Source organism: Miscanthus floridulus, chromosome 1, assembly GCF_019320115.1.
Source record: "Miscanthus floridulus cultivar M001 chromosome 1, ASM1932011v1, whole genome shotgun sequence".
NCBI classification, from domain to species: domain Eukaryota; kingdom Viridiplantae; phylum Streptophyta; class Magnoliopsida; order Poales; family Poaceae; genus Miscanthus; species Miscanthus floridulus.
Genome location: NC_089580.1, coordinates 160,357,903 through 160,377,948, shown reverse-complemented (window position 1 = coordinate 160,377,948; position 20,046 = coordinate 160,357,903). Strand labels below are relative to the sequence as shown.

Sequence of the window (20,046 nt, the reverse complement as noted above, 5' to 3'; positions counted from 1 at the left end):
GCCCCTTCCCTTCTATAATTCTCTTTCAAAATAGCCCCAACAGAGAACCTGATCAGGTGGCCCTGCCTGTAGCTCCATCGTTGTCGGGCGAGCGAACCATCCACGACGTGCCCGCGCAAGGCGGTTTCGAACCTGGACTGGTGACCGCGCCTGGCAGCGACGCGGCCACACCGTCGCCGAGCAAGCGGGCGGCCGCGCGAGGCCAGCCAAGTCGTCAGCCAGGCCGCCGCTAGCTAAACAAGCAGGCGGCCGCGCAGAGCCGCCCAAGGCCAATCTCAACGTCCTAGCAACAATAGCCAATACTAACAACCCATTCTACACAGTCTGTCCGAACAGCACGAAAGTGCGGCAGAGCGTTCCAGGCCGATCTCAACGTCCTCACATCGCTCCCCGCCGCCGCCGCCGCCGCCGTGTCCACAGTGTTCTCCACGAACACCACCGACACCGCGCCCGACCAGGCGTACGGCCTCGTGTAGTGCCACGCCGACATGAACACGTCAGACTGCCGCGCGTGCCTTGACGGCTCGACGCAGGACATGGCCACGTACGCCGACGGGTCGCTGACCGGCGGCGACCTCGCGCGCGACACGCTGACGCTGCCGACGGCGCCGTCCGAGTCCGACGCGATCCCGGGCTTCGTCTTCGGGTGCGGCCACGACAACACCGGTTTCTTCGGCACGGAGGACGGGCTCATCGGCCTCGGCCGCAGAAGCGTGTCGCTGTCGTCGCAGGCGGCGGGCAGGTACGGCGGCCCGGTGTTCTCCTACTGCCTGCCGTCGCTGTCGAGCGGCGCCGGGTACCTGGCCCTCGGCGTCTGCGGCGCCGCCGGCGAACGCGTAGTTCACGGCGATGGTGCCCAGCCGCGACCTGCCGTCGCTGTACTTCGTCCGGCTCGTCGGCGTCATGGTCGCCGGGCAGGCGGTGAAGGTCCCAGCGGCGAGAATGCTCGTCAACTCGGGCACCCAGCGCACCAACCTCCCCGACAGCACGTTCGCCGCGGTCTGGTCGGCGTTCGCGTGCCTGATGGGGAGGTACAGGTACAGGAGGGCGCCCGGGCTGCCATTCCTCTACAACTTCACCGGCCACGCCGCAGTGCGGGTGCCGGCGGTGGCCCTCGTGTTATTCAGATCTCAGATTCTGCAAATAGGGCACCCTGTGTAAAACGGTTTACCTGGATCTTCTCTTTTGCAGCAATCACAATGCAGAGAGGATTGGATGGACACAATTGCTGTGTGACAGGATGCAAGGCTAAGAACCCTCTGTATGCATTTGTGCGAAAAGAGCTGAAGAGAAGGACGTGCACATAAGCAGAGTACGGATTCTAATTTTGGGATTGACCACTACATAAGCAAATAATGGAACACTTCCTAACAAAATCACGACCATATGACAGACCACATTAGTGCAGAAAGCGACCGCCAGCACATAGAAGACGAGCTCTCTGCACGAATGATGGTTGCTAAAGACGTCGTGGTCGGTGACGGTGTAGTGAATCAAGATAGCGCATCAATGACATGCTCCATGGTCATTGGATTGACACGAGCATCCATCTCCACATCGGTGATGCTGGGTGTAGCCTAAAGAAAATGGGAAAGAATGATTCACCAGAATGTTAGCAAAACAAATTGGAAATTTGGCAAAAAGTTGTGAAAATTTGACTGTTTGAGTCTTATTATTACCTGGCGGAGACGGATCCTGTAGTATATCTTGAGCACTTGAAGGAGTGTATCGTAGGATACGCCCCATCACCAGCGACTAACATGCCAATGACTCCTGTTGCCTTGGCGAGCCTGACAGGCCCTTCACGCAGAGCATTTCCAGATGAAGATAGGAGAGATTAACATCCCCGTGTCTATCTCACTTCACACAAAACAAACATATAGAGAACATAAGACCGGTAATTCAATCGAGCGAAGAAACAACGTCGCATAAGACCAGATTGAAACAATAGTCAATACTTACACGACATTGCCAGGTGACAAATCAGGAATGCGCTTGCATGCCATGTGGACACCAGGGAACAGATCTTCTGGATTACCATACCCAACCCCGATTACACTGTCCCCATTGAGGAATGCTGGTTCAAAGGCCAGGTGCAGCACGTTCCGGAGTTGAGGAACCCTCAGCACTGCAACGTCCGATCATCGATGCTGGTGGAGAACATATGCAGTTAGCTGTCGAACGCCGTTCACAAGCATGCTCCGCACATACAGTTTATCACCGGGCTCCATATCCAGAACCACGTGGTTAGCTGTGAGGACAATTGAGCCCCCGCCGGCCGTCGCTTCTGATCACGAAACCGGTTCCGAATCCGACATATTTGGTACAGACAGAATTGACGGTACGAATCCTGATCACAAGAACAGTGAGCAACAGCTCCCTTGCGAGCTGCGCTCGTCTCAACCTCCTGATTGGGGTTTGTCTTCAACATATGTTAAAACATGTTGATCGAAGACTCTCAAAATTCAAACATGCTAAACGTCGGAGGTTTGCGAGGCTCACGAGCGGCCTACATAAGAAAACAGTCTCAGCAGAAGAATCGAGCATCCAATCGGCCCACCAAGCTAATATCCCACCACCCACCAGAAGAATTAAGCATGTCCTAATAAATGTCACTACACTTAATTTAACCCATGGTTTTAAATAGCCCGCTATAGCTCCGTTATAGCTTCGCTATAGCTTTTCAGACTATCTACCGCTACACTATTGCTAATTATTCCTCTATTGCCGCTAATGACATTTTAGCTCCACTAAACACCACTATTTGGTTTCGCCGCGATACATTCTTAGCACCGTTAATCCTGACTGAGGTAGATATTAATTCTTTAGTCTGCTTTATGTTCTCTACTCATTAAATGATGTAATAAACCACTAAATGATTATTGAATTGTTGAATGTAGAGTGTTGATCACAATAACATGTTGATTCATATGATAAATGTTAGGTAGTGTGTTGGAACTGATGGTTTACTTAACATTTATCATATGCCGAGAGGGAGAGGAGGGAGGGAGGGAGGGAGGTGAGAGCTCTACGCTGGAGAGGGGACAAACTAGGATTTGAGACAAGTGGAAATGAATGAGTGGGAGGTGAGGCCCCTTCCCTCATGCCCTTGGGCACTTATATAGGTAATGGCTATTTACAAGTGCTCCCTTGGTGGGGTTGGAGATGATATTGAGGCCCCTCAACGTCGAAGTGTTGGTGTGAGTGAGTCATTGTATAAGCTAAAGTGCTGGCGAAGCCCCTCCCACCAAAGTGTTTGCTGGGGGTGATGTTGGGGGAGACCTTAAGCAAGTCTCCCCTAGAAGAGGCCCAACTAGTAGCCAGAGTAGTGTCATGTGAAATCCAACCCCACCAAAGGGCCACATGTAAATAGTCATTGCTCATATAAGTGCCCCAAGGGCATGAAGGCAAGGGAACTCGCCTCCCACTCATTTCCACTTGTTGAAAACCGCGGTGTGTCCCCTCTCCAAAGCCGAGCTCTCTCCACCCTCTCTCAACTGTTCAGAACAACAAGTTTCAATATAATGGACTTAAAAACATATTCTCCTAGATATCCTACATGTGCTGCTGGTTTCAATATAATGAACTTAAAAAATATTCTCCTAGTGTCGGGTACCATAGGACTGGGTACCCCGAGCAAACATCAAAAGGGTCACTTAAATCCCATCAAAAAGCAAAGCTAGAAGCTAAGCCGTAGGCTCCTCACCGGCCACGTCCGAGCCTACCAGGCTCTCCGCCCCGCCTTAGGCCTCGCACAGAAGGTCTCGGCATCCTGACACAATCTCAGCCTCGCGCGAGGCCTTTCACGGAAGGCCTCGGCGGGGAGTGCAATCTTTGCCTCGCGCGAGGCCTCTCGCGGAAGGCCTCGGCAAGGAGTCTGATCTCCGTCTCGCGCGAGGCCTCACTCTCCATATCGCTCGAGGCCAGTTCGTCCATAGCCCGTCGCCCCCCGCCTCGACCGATCCTCCCAACAGCACGTCATGTCCCATTAATACGTCAATCACTCCCGCAATCTCAGCCGGACAATGGTTCGACACCGCAGAATGGCCGACGGGACATGAGGTCGCATCAGCACCATACCAGCTAAGACAGAGCACGGCGAGGATTACCGGTCACTGTATCCTGACGCTGTGCCCATGATCAACGCCCGCACCACACTGTGCCCCGCGATCCCCGCCTCAAAAACAACACGACATGGACGGCCTGGCCCGGGTCATCGCCATCTTCAAGCCAGCACACCGGGTCAATCGCTCTCTCCGGGCCTTAGCACTATGCACCAGGGTCTCAGCTATCTCAGGATTCGTGTCCGCTGAGACCCCTCCACGGCGGTGCAGCCTCGGCACCAACCGAGCCTCAGCCTCGTGCACAGTCAGTCCACAGCGGCTCGCACGTGCGCCGCCGCACCCACTCCGAGGCAGTCCTGGAGCTCCCATGACGCACAGGATCGGATGTGACCACCACGCCGCCCCAGTGCTCCAAGGACGGACCACTCTGACGACCACGCCACCACAGGAGCAGGCCACAGGGCTCGGCCATGCCGCCCCTGTTGGCACGACACCGTATAGTTAGCACATGTACTGTCCTCGTCCTCCCTTCAACTATAAAAGGAGAGGACTTAGGCCATTTAGGGGGGAGAGAACTCACGGGGAAGAACACCTTGTAACACACACACACATCCCAGCCGCCTGAGAGCAATGTCTCAAGTAGCCCACACGACACCTCACCGAGACCTGGGACTAGCTCCCTCTCTCACTGTGCTTGTAACCCCCTACTACTAGCACTTCGGTGCAAGGAATACAAGATCGATCTCTCAGACTAGACGTAGGGCATCGATTGCCTGAACCAGTATAAACCTTGTGTCTCATTGCATCACCATCTGGGATTAGGGGCACGCAGTTCAAATTCACTAGTCGGTTGAGGACCCCTTGGTCTAAAACACCGACAGTTGGCGTGCCAGGTAGGGGCCTCTACGTGTCAGTTTCATCATCCTAGCAAGTTCCGGATGGCAGACCCCGTACGACCGTTGCGTCTCGGCACGGTGGTTTGGTTTGGGAGCCTAGAGTTCATGTCTCTAGGGCATGAGTACGACATGGTACTTCTCACTCCTTGAGCCCCACCAACCGACGATGAAGTCACGCACTGGCAGCCCAGGCGTAGGCGGCGCCTGGGCGGCCGCTCTCGCCACGCTCGCTAGGCACGACGCGAGCAAGATCACCCCGACGCTACGCGAATCCAGGGCGACACACCGCTCCCTGCTGATATCCTACGACCAGCTATTGGCGCAAGGTCCCTGGTCGGGGACCTGTCTAGCCTGAGCTTGGACAAGGGAAAAACGCCGGTGGAATGCGGCAACGCCCAGTCATCAAGCTCCGCTCCACCACCCCCTGAGAACCCAACTCCGGCGGAGCAAAGCCCGGCGGCGGCACCATCCCCATACCCCTTTGGGTTGAGAAATGCCACCGCCTCTTATGCTTACGCTTACACTGCCGCTCACGAGGATGCCTTGGGACGCCGCCAGCGCTTCGCTCTCGACCTGGACGCCCACGCTGACTCCTCGGAGGAGGACAAGGCGTGGCCCAGAATGGATTTCTCTGGACTCCACGACCCTGGAGCTATGCACCGTTTCCTGGCCGCAAGCGACTACTGCTTCGGCTACTCTGACTCCGACGACGAGGGCACCTACGACCCCACTCGCGAGTGTTTTCACGTTGGGCTCGAGATGCCGAGGGCGGGCGAGGAGGACGAGGGGGCGGGCAGCCGTTCCCCGCTTCGCCTAGGTACAGGCGCCGCCACACCTCCGCTCATTGTCCTGTCGGCCGCATGAAATGAGAACCCCGCTCTTGCGCGACCTCAATGCCCAGACCTGGAACAACTCCGTGAGCTCCAGGCCAAGGTCGAACAAGACCGACTTCTTCTACAGCAGCTTCGAGACTCTCTCAAACAGGAGCAGCGAGGTCACGGCGAAGGCAGAGGAGCCCGACGGAGGGCCCACGATGTGCATCACCGCATCCACGACGACGAAGGGAGTGAGCAACCCCCAGTCTTCAATCGCGCTAGCCAGAACGTCGCGGCTATGGCAATGCTGGTCCGCGCAATGCCCGAGCCTTCTACCACGGAGGGGCGGCGGGTCCGCGGTGAGCTTCGAGATCTCCTAGAGACCGCCACGGTATAACAGGCCGAAAGTTCTGCCTCCCGACGGCACAGGGGCGCCTCGAACTTGCCCGCAGCACCGCCTCGCCAGGATAGGGAAGCCTCGGTTCGTCTCGAGCCCGCTCGAGCACCGATAGCCCACAGGGTCCCCGTGCTTCTTGACCACCTCGGCAATCGACGTGAGGTGCAGGGAGACCATGAGGTGGTCAGCAGGCGACGATGCCACGACAACAAGGGGCCTGCTCAGGGTTACCACCCGCACCGAGGTGGCCGCTATGACAGCGAGGAGGACCGCAGTCCTTCTCCTGAACCGCCAGGCCCTCGGGTCTTCAGCAGGGCCATCCGCGCTGCTCTTTTCCTAGCCCAGTTTTGGCAACCAGCCGATCTCGTGAAGTATAGCGGCGAGACCAACCCCGAACTCTGGCTTGCCGATTACCGCCTGGCCTGCTAGCTAGGTGGCGCGGACAATGACCTGCTCATCATCCGCAACCTCCCCTTACTCTTGTCGGACTCGGCGTGAGCCTGGCTCGAGCACCTCCCTCCCTCACAAATCCACGACTGGCGCGACTTGGTTAGGATCTTCGTCGGGAACTTCCAAGGCACATACGTGCGGCCTGGGAACTCCTGGGATCTTAAAAATTGTCGCCAGAAACCGAACGAGTCTCTCCGAGACTTCATCCGACGCTTCTCCAAATAGTGCACCGAGTTGCCCAGCGTCGGTGACTCGAAGATCGTCCAGGCTTTCCTCTCCGGCACCACCTGCCAAGACTTGGTTCGAGAGTTAGGTCGGAACGTGCCACGCTCCTCGACATCGCTACCAACTTTGCCTCGGGTGAGGAGGCTGTTGGAGCCATCTTCCCCGACAGCGACGCCAAGGGTAAGCAGAGGGATGAGGCCCCCAAGGCCTCGGCCTCCCGCCTCCCCAAGAGAAAGAAGAAGGGGCGCCTGGGGAAGCAGGAGGTCCTAGGGGCCGATCTAGTCACCGCCGCAGAACGCAAGAATCCCCGAGGCCTCAAAGGCCATAGGCCTTTCAACGACATGCTTAAGAAACCCTGCCCTTACCACCAAGGCCCGGTCAAGCACGCCCTCGAGGATTGCTCCATGCTACGGCGTTACTATGCCAGGCTTGGGCCCCCCGACGATGACGCCAAGCAGAAGGGCACCGGCGACCGGGATGAGGACAAGGATGATGGGTTCCCTGAGGTACACAACGTCTTCATGATCTTCGGTGGACCCTCAGCATGCCTTACGGTGCGGTAGTGAAAGAGGGAACGCCGAGAGGTCTTCTCGGTCAAGGTGGCCACTCCCCGGTACCTCGACTGGTCTCGAGAGGCGATCACCTTTGATCGAGACGACCACCCCGACCATGTTCCGAATCCCGGGCAGTACCCACTTGTTGTCGACCCCATCATCGGCAACACCCGACTCTCCAAGGTGTTGATGGACGGAGGCAGCGGCCTCAATATCCTATACGCCAACACCCTGGAGCTCTTGGAGATCGACCGATCGATGCTCCGAGGCGACGTCGCACCCTTCCACGGCATCGTGCTAGGGAAACGCACGCGACCCCTTGGGCACATCGACCTTCCCATCTACTTCGGCACCCCCTCCAACTACCACAAGGAAGTCCTTACCTTCGAGGTGGTCGGGTTCGGAGGAACCTACCATGCCATCTTGGGGCGGCCGTGCTATGCCAAGTTCATGGCAGTTCCCAATTATACCTACCTCAAGCTCAAGATGCCAGGCCCCAGCGGTATTATCACGATTGAGTCCACGTACGAACATGCATACGACTATGACGTCGAGTGCATCGAGTACGCCAAGGCCCTTGTCGAGGCCGAGACCCTCATCGCCAACCTTGACCAACTCAGTGGCGAGGCACCTGACTCCAAGCGTCGTGCAGGGACATTCGAGCCAGCGGAGGCCATCAAGCTCGTCCTAGTCAACCCCGCCTGCCCCGACGACCGGGCACTGAGGATCAGCGCCACCCTCGATATCAAATAGGAAGCCATGCTCGTCGACTTCCTCCATGCAAATGCCGACATATTCGCATGGAGTCCCTCAGACATGCCGAGCATACCGAGGGAGGTTGCCGAGCAGCCTTGGACGTCCGGGCTGGCTCTAGACCGGTGAAGCAACGTCTGCGCCGCTTCGACGAGGAAAAGCGTAGGGCCATCGGTGAGGAGGTGCTGAAACTCTTGGCGGCCGGGTTCATCAAAGAAGTGTCCCACCCAGAGTGGTTGGCTAACCCCGTGTTAGTCAAGAAGAAAAGTGGGAAATGGAGGATGTGTGTAGACTACACTAGTTTGAACAAAGCCTATCCAAAAGTCCCCTTCCCATTACCCTAAATCGATCAAATCGTTGATTCCACCGCAGGGTGCGAGACCCTGTCTTTCCTTGATGCGTATTTTGGTTACCATCAAATCAAGATGAAGGAGTCCGACCAGCTTGCAACTTCTTTCATCACACCATTCAGCATGTACTGCTACGTGACTATGCCTTTTAGCCTCAGAAACATAGGGGCCACATACCAGCGGTGCATGACCCAGGTCTTTGGCGACCACATTGGGCGGACCATCGAGGCCTATGTGGATGACATCGTGGTAAAGACCAGAAAGGCCGAGAACCTCGTCAACGACTTGAGGATAGCCTTCAGATGCCTTAGAGAGAAGGGCATCAAGCTCAATCCCGAGAAATGTGTATTCGGGGTCCCCCAAGGCATGCTCTTGGGATTCATAGTCTCGGAACGCGGCATCGAAGCCAACCCAGAGAAGGTCTTGGCCATAACCAGTATGGGACCAATCAGAGACCTCAAGGGCATATAGAGGGTCATGGGATGTCTTGCGGCCCTAAGCCGCTTCATCTCGCGCCTCGGCAAAAAGGGTCTGCCTCTGTACCAACTCTTGAGAAAATCTAAGCGTTTTTCTTGGACCCCCGAGGCCGAAGAAGCCCTCGACAGACTCAAAGCGCTGCTCACAAATCCTCCCATCCTGGTACCCCTGACCAGGGACAAGGCCCTCTTACTCTATGTCGCCGCAACGACCCAAGTGGTCAGTGCTACCATAGTAGTAGAGAGGCGGGAAGAGGGGCATGCTCTGCTCACCCAACGACCTATTTATTTCATCAGTGAGGTGCTCTCCGAGACCAAAGCACGCTACCCCACATCCAGAAGCTGGTCTACGCCGTGGTCCTGGCCCGGCGCAAACTGCATCACTACTTCGAGTCTCACCCAGTGACTGTGGTATCATCTTTCCCCCTAGGGGAGATAGTTCATAACCGGGAGGCCTCAGGCAGGATAGCTAAGTGGGCCGTCGAGCTTATGGGGAAAACCTTGACTTTTGCGCCTCGAAAAGCGATCAAGTCTCAGGTCTTGGCCGATTTCGTGGCTGAGTGGACAGACACCCAACTACCACCTGCTCAAATTTAGATGGAGTGCTGGACCATGTACTTCGACGGATCCCTGATGAAGACCGGGGCAGGCGCAGGTCTGCTCTTCATCTCGCCCCTCGGAGTACACATGCGCTACATGGTGCGTCTCCACTTCGTTGCCTCCAACAACATGGCCGAGTACGAGGCCCTCATCAATGGCTTACAAGTCACCATCGAACTTGGGGGCACGGCATCTCGACGTCTGAGGCGACTCGCATCTCGTCGTGGATCAAGTGATGAAGGAGTCAAGTTGCCTCGACCCCAAAATGGAGGCTTACTGCAAGTTGGTACATCGCCAAGAAGACAAGTTCGATGGCCTCGAACTAAACCACATCGTGCAGAAGTACAACGAGGCCGCCGACGAGCTGGCAAAGATGGCCTCGGCACGGGCCCCGGTCCCCCCGAACGTCTTTGCTAGATACCTCCACAAACCTTCCATTAACTACACCTTGACAATAGAGGAGGGCCCACCTATGGAAACCACAGCAAAGCTCGATGCTCCCTCTGCTGCCGAGACCCCCTCGACTGAGCCCGAGGTCATGGAAGTCAACACCGAGCCTCCGCAGACTGATTAGGACGCGGATTGGCGAATCCTGTTCCTTGATTGGCTTGATCGGGGGGAGCTTCCTGGTGACAGGACCGAAGCACGATGACTTGCGCGCCGAGCCAAGACCTACGTCCTCTATAATGACGAATTGTACAGGCGAAGTCCTTCAGGTGTCCTCCAACGATGTATCACTGTCGAGGCAGGCCAAGCCCTTCTTTGGGACTTGCACGCAGGCGCCTGCGGGCACCATGCGGCGCCTCGGACGCTCATAGGAAATGCTTTCTGCCAAGGGTTTTACTGGCCGACAGCGGTCACCGACGCCACCAAGCTAGTACGCTCATGCGAAGGATGTCAATACTATGCTCGACAAACACATCTCCCGGCCCTGGCCCTCCAAACCATCCCCATCATGTGGTCGTTTGCCGTATGGGGGCTCGACATGGTCGGGCCTCTGCAAAATGCCCCTAGAGGCTACACCCATCTACTGGTATCAATCGACAAGTTCTCCAAATGGATCGAGGCTCGTCCGATCAATCGAATCAAATCCGAGCAGGCAGTGTTGTTCTTCACTAACATTATCCACAGATTTGGGGTCCCAAACACCATCATCACCGACAACGGGACATAGTTCACCGGCAAAAAGTTCCTGACGTTTTGCGATGACCACCACATCCGTGTGGCCTGGTCGGCCATAGGACACCCAAGGACCAACGACCAAGTAGAGCGTGCCAACGGCATGATCCTATAAGGCCTCAAGCCAAGGATTCACAACCGGTTGAAAAAGTTTGGCAAGAAATGGCTCGCCGAACTCCCATCGGTCATCTGGAGCCTGAGGAACACTCCAAGCCGAGCCACGGGGTTCACGCCTTTCTTCCTGGTCTATGGGGCCGAGGCCATCCTCCCCACTGACTTGGAATATGGTTCCCCGAGGCTACAAGCCTATAACGAAGAAAGTAACCGCACCACCCGAGAGGACGCCCTCGATCAACTAGAGGAAGCCCAAGACATCACGCTACTACACTCGGCCAAATACCAGCAGAGCCTACGGCGCTATCAGGCCTGACACATCCGAAGGCAAAACTTGAAGGTAGGCGACCTGGTATTGAGGCTAGCATAGAGCAACAAGGGCCGCCACAAGCTGACCCCGCCATGGGAAGGGCCGTACATCATCGCCCAAGTACTGAAGCCCGGGACCTACAAGTTGGCCAACGAGAAGGGCGAAATCTTCACCAACGCTTGGAACATAGAACAGCTACGTCGCTTTTATCCCTAAATTTCCAAAGCATTGTATATGTTGTTTCTCGGAATACAATTAAAACGCGTTCTTTAGTTGGTCTAATTTTTCGAGAAACCCCCCGAGCCCATCATGGGTCTCGGCAATGCAATAACACAGCAAGGGAGACTCGGCTCTGCCTCGGCAGAACCAAGCCTCCCTTGGGGGCTAGATGGGGGACTCCCCCTAGGTCCCACGCACCATTCTTCAATCGTCTTTCGAAAAAATTCCTACGCTGAGACTCTAGCATGCTCTGACGAATCGGTTGTAAAAACCCCTCGGGCCAAAGTCTGTTTCCTAAGCAAGAGGCCGATAGAGTCGCGAGATGGCCTACGCCTCCGGGCTACGGCACTCCCTCACTACCTCTCGCCCAAGGGACAGCTTAGGCCCCAAGGAGGTGTTTTGCAAATGAAATCTGGTCAGGAGCAACAGAGGACAGAGGCTCAGAAACATAAGAAAAACAACTAAGAAACACAAATACTTCAAAAATAAAGGCCTCGACGGCCACAAGCGTTATGATACAAAAATAATTCCTACTCTATTTTTACATGGCCCCTGGGGCCCAGGTCAAGGCTCAGGGCCTTCAGCACCGGCAGATGGTAGGGGAGGAACCACCTCCTCTTCGAAGAGCGTCGCCAGCGCTGTGCCAGGGCCTTCCGCCGCCTCCATCAGCTTTGTGGCAGCCGCGTCGGCCTCCTCGTCATCATCAGGCAGGACATACCCATCACTGATGGTCGGGAGGTCGACGCCAACGTAGTGAGAAGAGATGACGGCCAACGCACGCTTGACACCCGTGTGCAGTGCTCCTCGGAGCCACTCGCGCATCTGGCTGCTCAGCGCGATCAAACGGCTCCCTAGGGAGCTGCCTGACTGAACCCCTTCAACCTCCAAGGCCTCACAGGCGGAAAGGGCGGCACGTTTTAGCGCCTCGTCCTCCCCGATCTCGGTCTCGAGCAACGTCTGCACCGCGCTGGAAGCCTCGGCTGCTCGAGTAACCTCCGCCTCTGACTCTGCACCATGGAGAACAGAATAAGGTTGAGCGAGGGAAAAAACAACCTAAATTAGGAGCGGAAGCCCACAGAACTCACCCTTGGCCTTCAGCTCCCAGCGTCGGGTCTCGACCTGACAGGCCTTGGCTTTCTCCTTCCAGCGCAGGGCCTTGGCCCGGGAAGCCTCGGCCTCCTCCTTCAAGCGCTGGGCCTCAACTCGAGAAGCCTCAGCCGCCCTGGAAGCTTCACTCCCCAGCTCTACGTCACACAAGGGAGTCAGGGAGCAAACATAAGGAAAAGAAAACAAAATGAGGGGACTAAAACTCACACTCGACCGTCCCCCTCCAAACCACAACCTCGGTTCGCGAGGCCTTAGCTGCAGCAAGGGCCTCATCCAAGGCACCTTTCGTCAGCTGGTGCGCATTCTGTTCCGCCCCCAGCTGCCCTGCGAGAGCCGCGGCCGAGGCCGTAGCTTCAACGGCTCAGCCCCTGAAGGCATCCCGATCGCTGACCACGCAGGTGAGCTCCTCCTCCAACTCCTTGACCCACGCTGCCAGAGGGGCGAGCTATGTTTGGGCCATGGCCGCCTCGACCTTCGTGTCTGGACCGACAGGAGCTCGTTGGCACCGGCAAGAAGGCCCTTCTGCCGCTGAAGCTGGTCCCAGACGCCCCTCTCCCACCGAAGAAAGACCGACTTCCCAAGGGACCAGGTCTCGAGCTCCTGGGGAAGCAGAACAGGGGTCATTGATTGTAACAAAACCTAGAAAAAGACAACATTGCGCGAGAAAAGAAAATGTGAACTTGGGCGACTCCGGGCAGTTCGTCGGCCACCACGGACAGCGCCGTCCATAGCGACCACTCCGCCAGCTGGCGGTATTGCTCGAAGGTGCCCCAGCGCCCGCCCTCGGCTACGTCCTTGAGGGCGAATAGAGGCTCCCCCTCAGGGTCGTCCCGGCTCCGCCACAGTACCCGTGGGTGATCCCACCCGCGAGGCTCGGGCCGCGCCCACGTGAGGGCCGAGCTCCCCTCGTCCAAGATCGGAGCCGGCTGTTCCACGGCACCGGTCTCCTCGGCATCGACCACCTCCCATGCCCAGGAAGTATCGTCGGAGGAGATCGGATAGACCTCCACCTCTCGGGCGCTCTCTGACAACAATGGTGGGCCCTGACCCAAGGGCACCACCGAGGCCTCCGCCGCCTTCATCTCCGCCTCCTGGATAGACGGCCTCACCGCCATCACGTCGGCCTTGGTGATCTCAGGGGCTCCGGCCTCTGCAATTATGGCCTCGACGGTCTCGGGGGCTCCGGCCTCCACCATCGTGGCCTCGGTGGTCGTAGAAACACCGACCGCGGCCACTGTGGTCTCAGCGGTCTTCGGCACCCTGGCCTCTATCGCCTCAGCCTCGGAGACCCTGGGGGCCTCGGCAACCAAGGGCACGCCGGCCCCATCTGACTCATGAGCCTCGCCCTCGCGGGGCGGAAGCACTCCCTCCCTCGTCTGTGTAGGGGTCGCCTCGGCGGCCCCTCCTTGGGCGGCCGGCTCCTTCGGGTCAGCCCTCGCCGATGCCGTGCCGCGTTGAATAGCGGCTTGTGCCTCCGCCACCCAGTGGGTGGAGGAGCCGGGGCTCGCCTTGAGTGCCTTAAGGGGTGCCAAGGGAAGCTCGTTCGCAGGCCGCTTCCGGCTAAGAAAAAATAACCTACAGGGTCAGCGCGAGACCAAAAGGTGAATGGAAGGCACTATGACCCTACCAAAAATACACCTACCTCAAACAGGGTGGCAACCGCTTCGCCACGGCAAACCTCGTCTGCAAAGGCGGAGGCGGTGGCAAAGGCATCGCCTCCGTGTCCATCGGCGCCGGCCGGTCCTCAAAGGACCCCGGTGCCCCGTTGGTCCTCTGCGGTGGCAGTAGCATCGCCTCCGCCACCACTTGTTCCACCATCGCCGTTGAGCCCACCGGGCTGATGACACGTTTGCCCAACCCCCGTGCCCTAGACATGTCGGCCTCGGCCCCGAAGCGGGCAATCGCCGACCCCGGGTCCGCTTCTCCTCCTCCTCCCGGGAGTGCTAGGCTGCTTGCCAACGCCCCGGGCACCACCTCCACTACGTCAGGGAGATGGTCCAGATGACCTCGCCCCACCTCGCCCTCATCATCCCTGTCCGAGGCCTCCGTCGACAGCGACGGCGATGGGGACTCCTCCAATGGGAGACCATCCTTCCTTTGTTGACGGCGACGCTTATCCAGCTCCTCGCGTGCGAGGATTTGCTTTGTGCGCTTCGCTGCCTTGGCGTCTTTCCATTTTTTCTGCACGTCAGCATGCGCACGGTTGATCGCCCATCGCCTCGCGTCCTCGGAAACGGGCGGCGGAGAGGAACGCACGTCCCTCATCCCCTGCAGGAATGGCGGACGCGCATAAGGGAACAAGGGGTAAGGGGAGACTGAGGAGGCTCGGAGGCTATAGCGGCACACGACTTACCAGCGAGAGGAACCCCCGCGATGGCCGCATTGCGATAGGGGTCAAGTTGCTGCCCCTCAGCTTCGCCTCTACTGTCTCCCTCACCCGACAAAGAATTTCCTCATCGGAAAGGGCGGAGGAGGACATCTGGATGCCCTCAATGGGCTCACCTGGCTTCATCTCGAACAGCCGCCGCCGCCGAGCCATCAGCGGCAGCACCCTCCGGTGGTGGAAGGCGGCCACAACCACAGCCGTGGTAAGACCATGGTCCCGCAGCCTCGCCAACCCCTCCAGAAGCGGCTGTAGCTTGGGCTGGTCGTCCTTTGGGATGCCATATTTCCATCTCTCCGGGCAGCTCCCCACAATCCGCCTAGTGTAAGGGGGAAGTCCTCCATCATCGTTACAAAGGTAGAACCAGCTCATGTACCACCGGCGGTTGGAGGATGCAAGCTGGGCCAGGATGTAGAGGTGCTGGCGGTCCTGGCGCACTTGGAGAGTGCAGCCGCCGTCCCTCGTCGCCTTCCTCATACCTGATGTGCCCGTCAGCTTGGTGGTGTGCCCTGCCCAGAATAGGTGGAGCCACAACTCCCAATGGGGAGCAATCCCCAAACACCCCTCGTAGACGGCAACAAAGATAGCCGCCTAAGCGATGGAGTTGGGATTGAAGTTATGGAGCTCCATGCCGTAGTAGTGCGGGAGCGCCCGCATAAACCGATCCATCGGGATGCTGAGGCCGCGCTCGTGAAAGGAGACGAAGCTCACGACGTAGCCATCGTGAGGCCTCAGCTCTGGCTTGTCGTATGGAGCAATCCACTCTGGCCTGGTAGGGTCCATCACCGGGCGAAGGAGTCCACCGTCGACAAAGCGACTGAAGCATCTCCTCGGTGACATCCAACGAATCCCAGGGGTCCGCCTCAACAATGACGATGTCACCGGCCATGAGTGCGATGGAGGGATTGGATGCGGCGGTGAGTTTTTCTCTCTCTCCCACACTCTCGCTTTTTTCTCGCTTTCTCCCTAGGCTCGCTCTTCTCCCCTCTTCTTCCCGGCACCCGCTGCTCTAGCGATGGCTCAACGGAGGCAGAGCTAATGCAGGCAAGGTAAGGTGAGGAGGGGCGAGACTCTTCGAGTATTTATGCAGGGGGAAGGCGAAACGAACGGGCGACGAAATCAGGGAAGTTTCCCCCCGATCCGGCGCAGTTAACCACGAGCCAATTTCACCGGCCCACGCGCCCACGTCTTTCTCATTAAATGCAAGAATAGTTACGTCCCATCCACCACGTCACGCTCGGCCACTACAGCAGCAGGCGTCGTTTCGCCTCCCTAGAAAACCGCCTCAAAAGGCGCGCCACCCGTTGCCGAGCCAATGGGGAAAATATTCCCCCCGGCCTATTCCTTTCATATGAAGGAACCAGGCTCTGAGCCTATTACGGTCCAGGGGTTCGAAGGCTGGGCCCCAAGAGGTTTCGACAGCCGCTCCAGGATAACAGAGTCAGGGACGACCGTGGGCGAGCCTATACGGGGCCAAGGCCCAAGCAAGCAAAACGCTTGGGACGCCCAAAGTCATGTCCAAGACCGGCAGGGAAGTCTCTGAATGGGATCCCACCGTAGGGAGGCACCGAGCCACCGAGGCCCAGCGAACGGCCTCGGCACCCACTGGAGAAACCCTCTGGTACTCTTGGAGTGTATCTCTGGACCGCTAGCCATCCCCTAGCGAATGGGGCACGGGCCTCCACTCGGACTTACCTGATAACAGCTCACCGGAAGTGCCACCGCTCGTGCCCACCGAGGGTAGCGAGGCACATTCCACCCCTCCTTCTGAGCGAAAAGGAAGCATGAGGGTCGTACAAAAAGTCAGGGGAACCCCTGATGGCCTTCTTGCCCTGTGCAGAGGCTAAGGGGCTCTTCCTGCAACCTTGCCGAGACCCAGCGACCCCGACTCGCACTTAAAGGGGCTCGGCAAAACAAACCCTCCTTTCAAGTGAAAAGGAAGCGTGAGGGTCGTACAAAAAGATAGGGGAGCTCCTGACAGCCCTCTCGCCCTATGCAGAGGCTAGGGGCTCTTCCTACAGATATGCCGAGACCCCGCGACCCAGGCTCGCGCCTAAAGGGGCCTCGGCAAACAAACCCTCACGCGCGAGGGGCGTATAAAAAGCCAGGAAAGCTCCTGACGGCCCTCTCGCTCCGTGCAGAGGCTAGGGGCTCTTCCTACAACCATGCCGAGACCCAGCGGCTCCGGCTTGCACCCGAATGGGCTCGGCAAACAAACCCTCCATCTAAACAAAAAGGACATGAGAGAGTCGAATGAAAAAGCCAGGGGACCCCTGATCGCCCTTGTGCTCCGAGCGGAGGCTCGGGGGCTCTTCCTGCGCCTAAGACAAAGACAAACGATCTAAGTTCACACTAGAAGTTTCGTTACAAATATGATAAAGGGCACCGAGCCTGTGATGGTCCATGGGTTCAAAGGCTGGGCCCTCAGAGGTTTCGATAGCCGCCCCAGGGCAACAGAGTCAGGGACGACTTCGGGGCGAGCCTACGAATGGCTGAGGCCCGAGCGAACAATCGCTCGGGGCGTCCTAAGTTGTGTCTGAGACCGGCAGAGAAGTCTCCGAATGGGATCCCACCGTAGGGAGGCACCGAGCCACCGAGGCCCAACGAACGGCCTCAGCACCCACTAGAGAAACCCTCCGGTACTCTTGGAGTGTGTCTCTGGACTGCTAGCCATCCCCTAGCGAACGGGGCACGGGCGTCCACTCGGACTCACCCGATAACAGCTCACCGGAAGTGTCCACGCTCGTGCCCATCGAGGGTAGCCTGGCACATTCCACCCCTCCTTCTGAGCAAAAAGGAAGCATGAGGGTCGTACCGAAAGCTAGGGGGACCCCTGACAAACCTCTCGCTCCATGCGGAGGCCAGAGGGCTTTTCCTGCAACCTCGCCGAGACCCTCGCGACCCGAATTTGCATTTGTGGGCTCGGCAAATATGATAAAAACTCCTCACTCAAACGCGAAACAAAAAAAGCCCCTAGAGGAGTAACTCCACTCCTCCAGGGCCTCGGGGGCTACACCCGGCGGGTGCGCTCACGCGCACCCACCGAAACCTCAAGAAACAAAACCCAATTCCTATGGGAGCGGCTATAAACCAAGCCTTGGCAAACCCCCAGGAGATTGCACGCACTCCCCCGAGGGCTCAGGGGCTACTGTTGGGTACCATAGGACCGGGTACCCCGAGCAAACATCAAAAGGGTCACTTAAATCCCATCAAAAAGCAAAGCTAGAAGCTAAGCCGTAGGCTCCTCACTGGCCACATCCGAGCCTACCAGGCTCTCCGCCCCGCCTTAGGCCTTGCACAGAAGGTCTCGGCGTCCTGACACAATCTCCGCCTCGCATGAGGCCTTTCACGAAAGGCCTCAGCGGGGAGTCCAATCTCCGCCTCGTGCGAGGCCTTTCATGGAAGGCCTCGGTGGGGAGTGCAATCTCCACCTCACGCGAGGCCTCTCGCGGAAGGCCTTGGCAAGGAGTCCGATCTCCGTCTTGCGCGAGGCCTCACTCTCCGTATCGCTCGAGGTCGGTTCGTCCATAGCCCGTCGCCTCCTGCCTCGACCGATCCTCCCGACAGCACGTCATGTCCCATTAATACGTCAACCACTCCCGCAATCTCAGCCGGATAATGGTTCGACACCGCAGAATGGCCGACGGGACATGAGGTCGCATCAGCACCATACCAGCTAAGACAGAGTACGACGGGGATTACTGGTCACTGTATCCAGACGTTGTGCCCACGATCAACGCCTGCACCACACTGTGCCCCACGATCCCTGCCTCGAAAACAACACGACATGGATGGACTGGCCTGGGTCATCGCCATCTTCAAGCCAGCACACCGAGTCAATCGCTCTCTTCGGGCCTCAGCACTATGCACCAGGGTCTTGGCTATCTCAGGATTCGTGTCCGCCGAGACCCCTCCACGGCGGTGCAACCTCGTCACCAACCGAGCCTTGGCCTCGTGCACAGTCAGTCCACAGCGGCTTGCACGTGCGCCGCCGCACCCACTCCGAGGTAGTCCTAGAGCTCCCATGATGCACAGGATCGGATGTGACCACCACGCCGCCCCAGTGCTCCAAGGACAGACCACTCCGACGACCACGCCGCCACAGGAGCAGGCCACAGGGCTTGGCCATGCCGCCCCTGTTGGCACGACGCCGTATAGTTAGCACATGTACTGTCCTCGTCCTCCCTTCAACTATAAAAGGAGAGGACTTAGGCCATTTAGGGGGGGAGAGAACTCATGGGGAAGAACACCTTGTAACACACACACACACACACACACACACACACACATCCTAGCCGCCTGAGAGCAACGTCTCAAGCAGCCCACATGACACCTCGCCGAGACCTGGGACTAGCTCCCTCTCTCACCGTGCTTGTAACCCCCTACTACTAGCACTTCGGTGCAAGGAATACAAGATCGATCTCTCGGACTGGACGTAGGGCATCGATTGCCTGAACCAGTATAAACCTTGTGTCTCCTTGCATCACCATCTGGGATTAGGGACACGCAGTTCAAATTCACTAGTCGGTTGAGGACCCCCCGGTCCGAAACACCGACACCTAGATATTCTACATGTATTTGAGTATTTGTGTTCATAAAAAAATTGACTAGTTAAATATTTCCGTGCATAGTTCATTAAGAAATTTTATGTTTTCTATAAACCGCTAAATGAATAGCTTCTGCTATATCCCGCTATAGCTTTTTATAGCTTTTGGAGAAGGTCGCCGCTAAATATCATAGCCTGCTATTTGAATCATTGATCTAACCTAAACTAGGGTTTTAGGAAAACTGGGGTTTTGGAGCGTGGCTCTGTCTCTCGCCCCACCTCGCCATCAGCGAGAAGCTAGTCGTCGGTTGGCAAGCCAGACTTTATTAACTGTTGACCGGAGGAGCCGGGTGGCGAGCAGGAAAAGAAAGATATTTTTTTGGCCCCGGGTTCCTTCGACCTCCCGCTGCCATGCGCCATGGGATTAGGGAGATCCGCGCCAGCTCGGGGAGGTAGGCAGCGAGGATGCAGTAGCGAGCAACAGAGCAAGGCTGCAAACGTGAAATGCTGTGGCGATCTTTACCACGGAGGTACACATACGGCTCAAAGGACAAGGTGAGGGCAAAGGGGGAGGGTGGGGTGAGGCGGTGTTACCTGGTACGAACTCC

General features: G+C 57.5%; 1 protein-coding gene across 1 annotated transcript; it reads left to right on the top strand.

Moving 5' to 3' along the window:
• Positions 1 to 365: 365 nt before the first annotated feature.
• Positions 366 to 1,454, top strand: LOC136499801 (uncharacterized). The gene is made up of 2 exons (XM_066495328.1): positions 366 to 1,312; positions 1,394 to 1,454. The coding sequence occupies exon 1, from the start codon at positions 489 to 491 to the stop codon at positions 1,305 to 1,307; it is 819 nt and encodes a 272-aa protein (XP_066351425.1). The 5' UTR covers positions 366 to 488; the 3' UTR covers positions 1,308 to 1,312; positions 1,394 to 1,454.
• Positions 1,455 to 20,046: the final 18,592 nt, after the last annotated feature.

What these genes read in the sequence shown, in the direction of transcription:
- LOC136499801 (XM_066495328.1), top strand. Translation starts at nt 489, where the DNA reads ATGAACACGTCAGACTGCCGCGCGTGCCTTGACGGCTCGACGCAGGAC.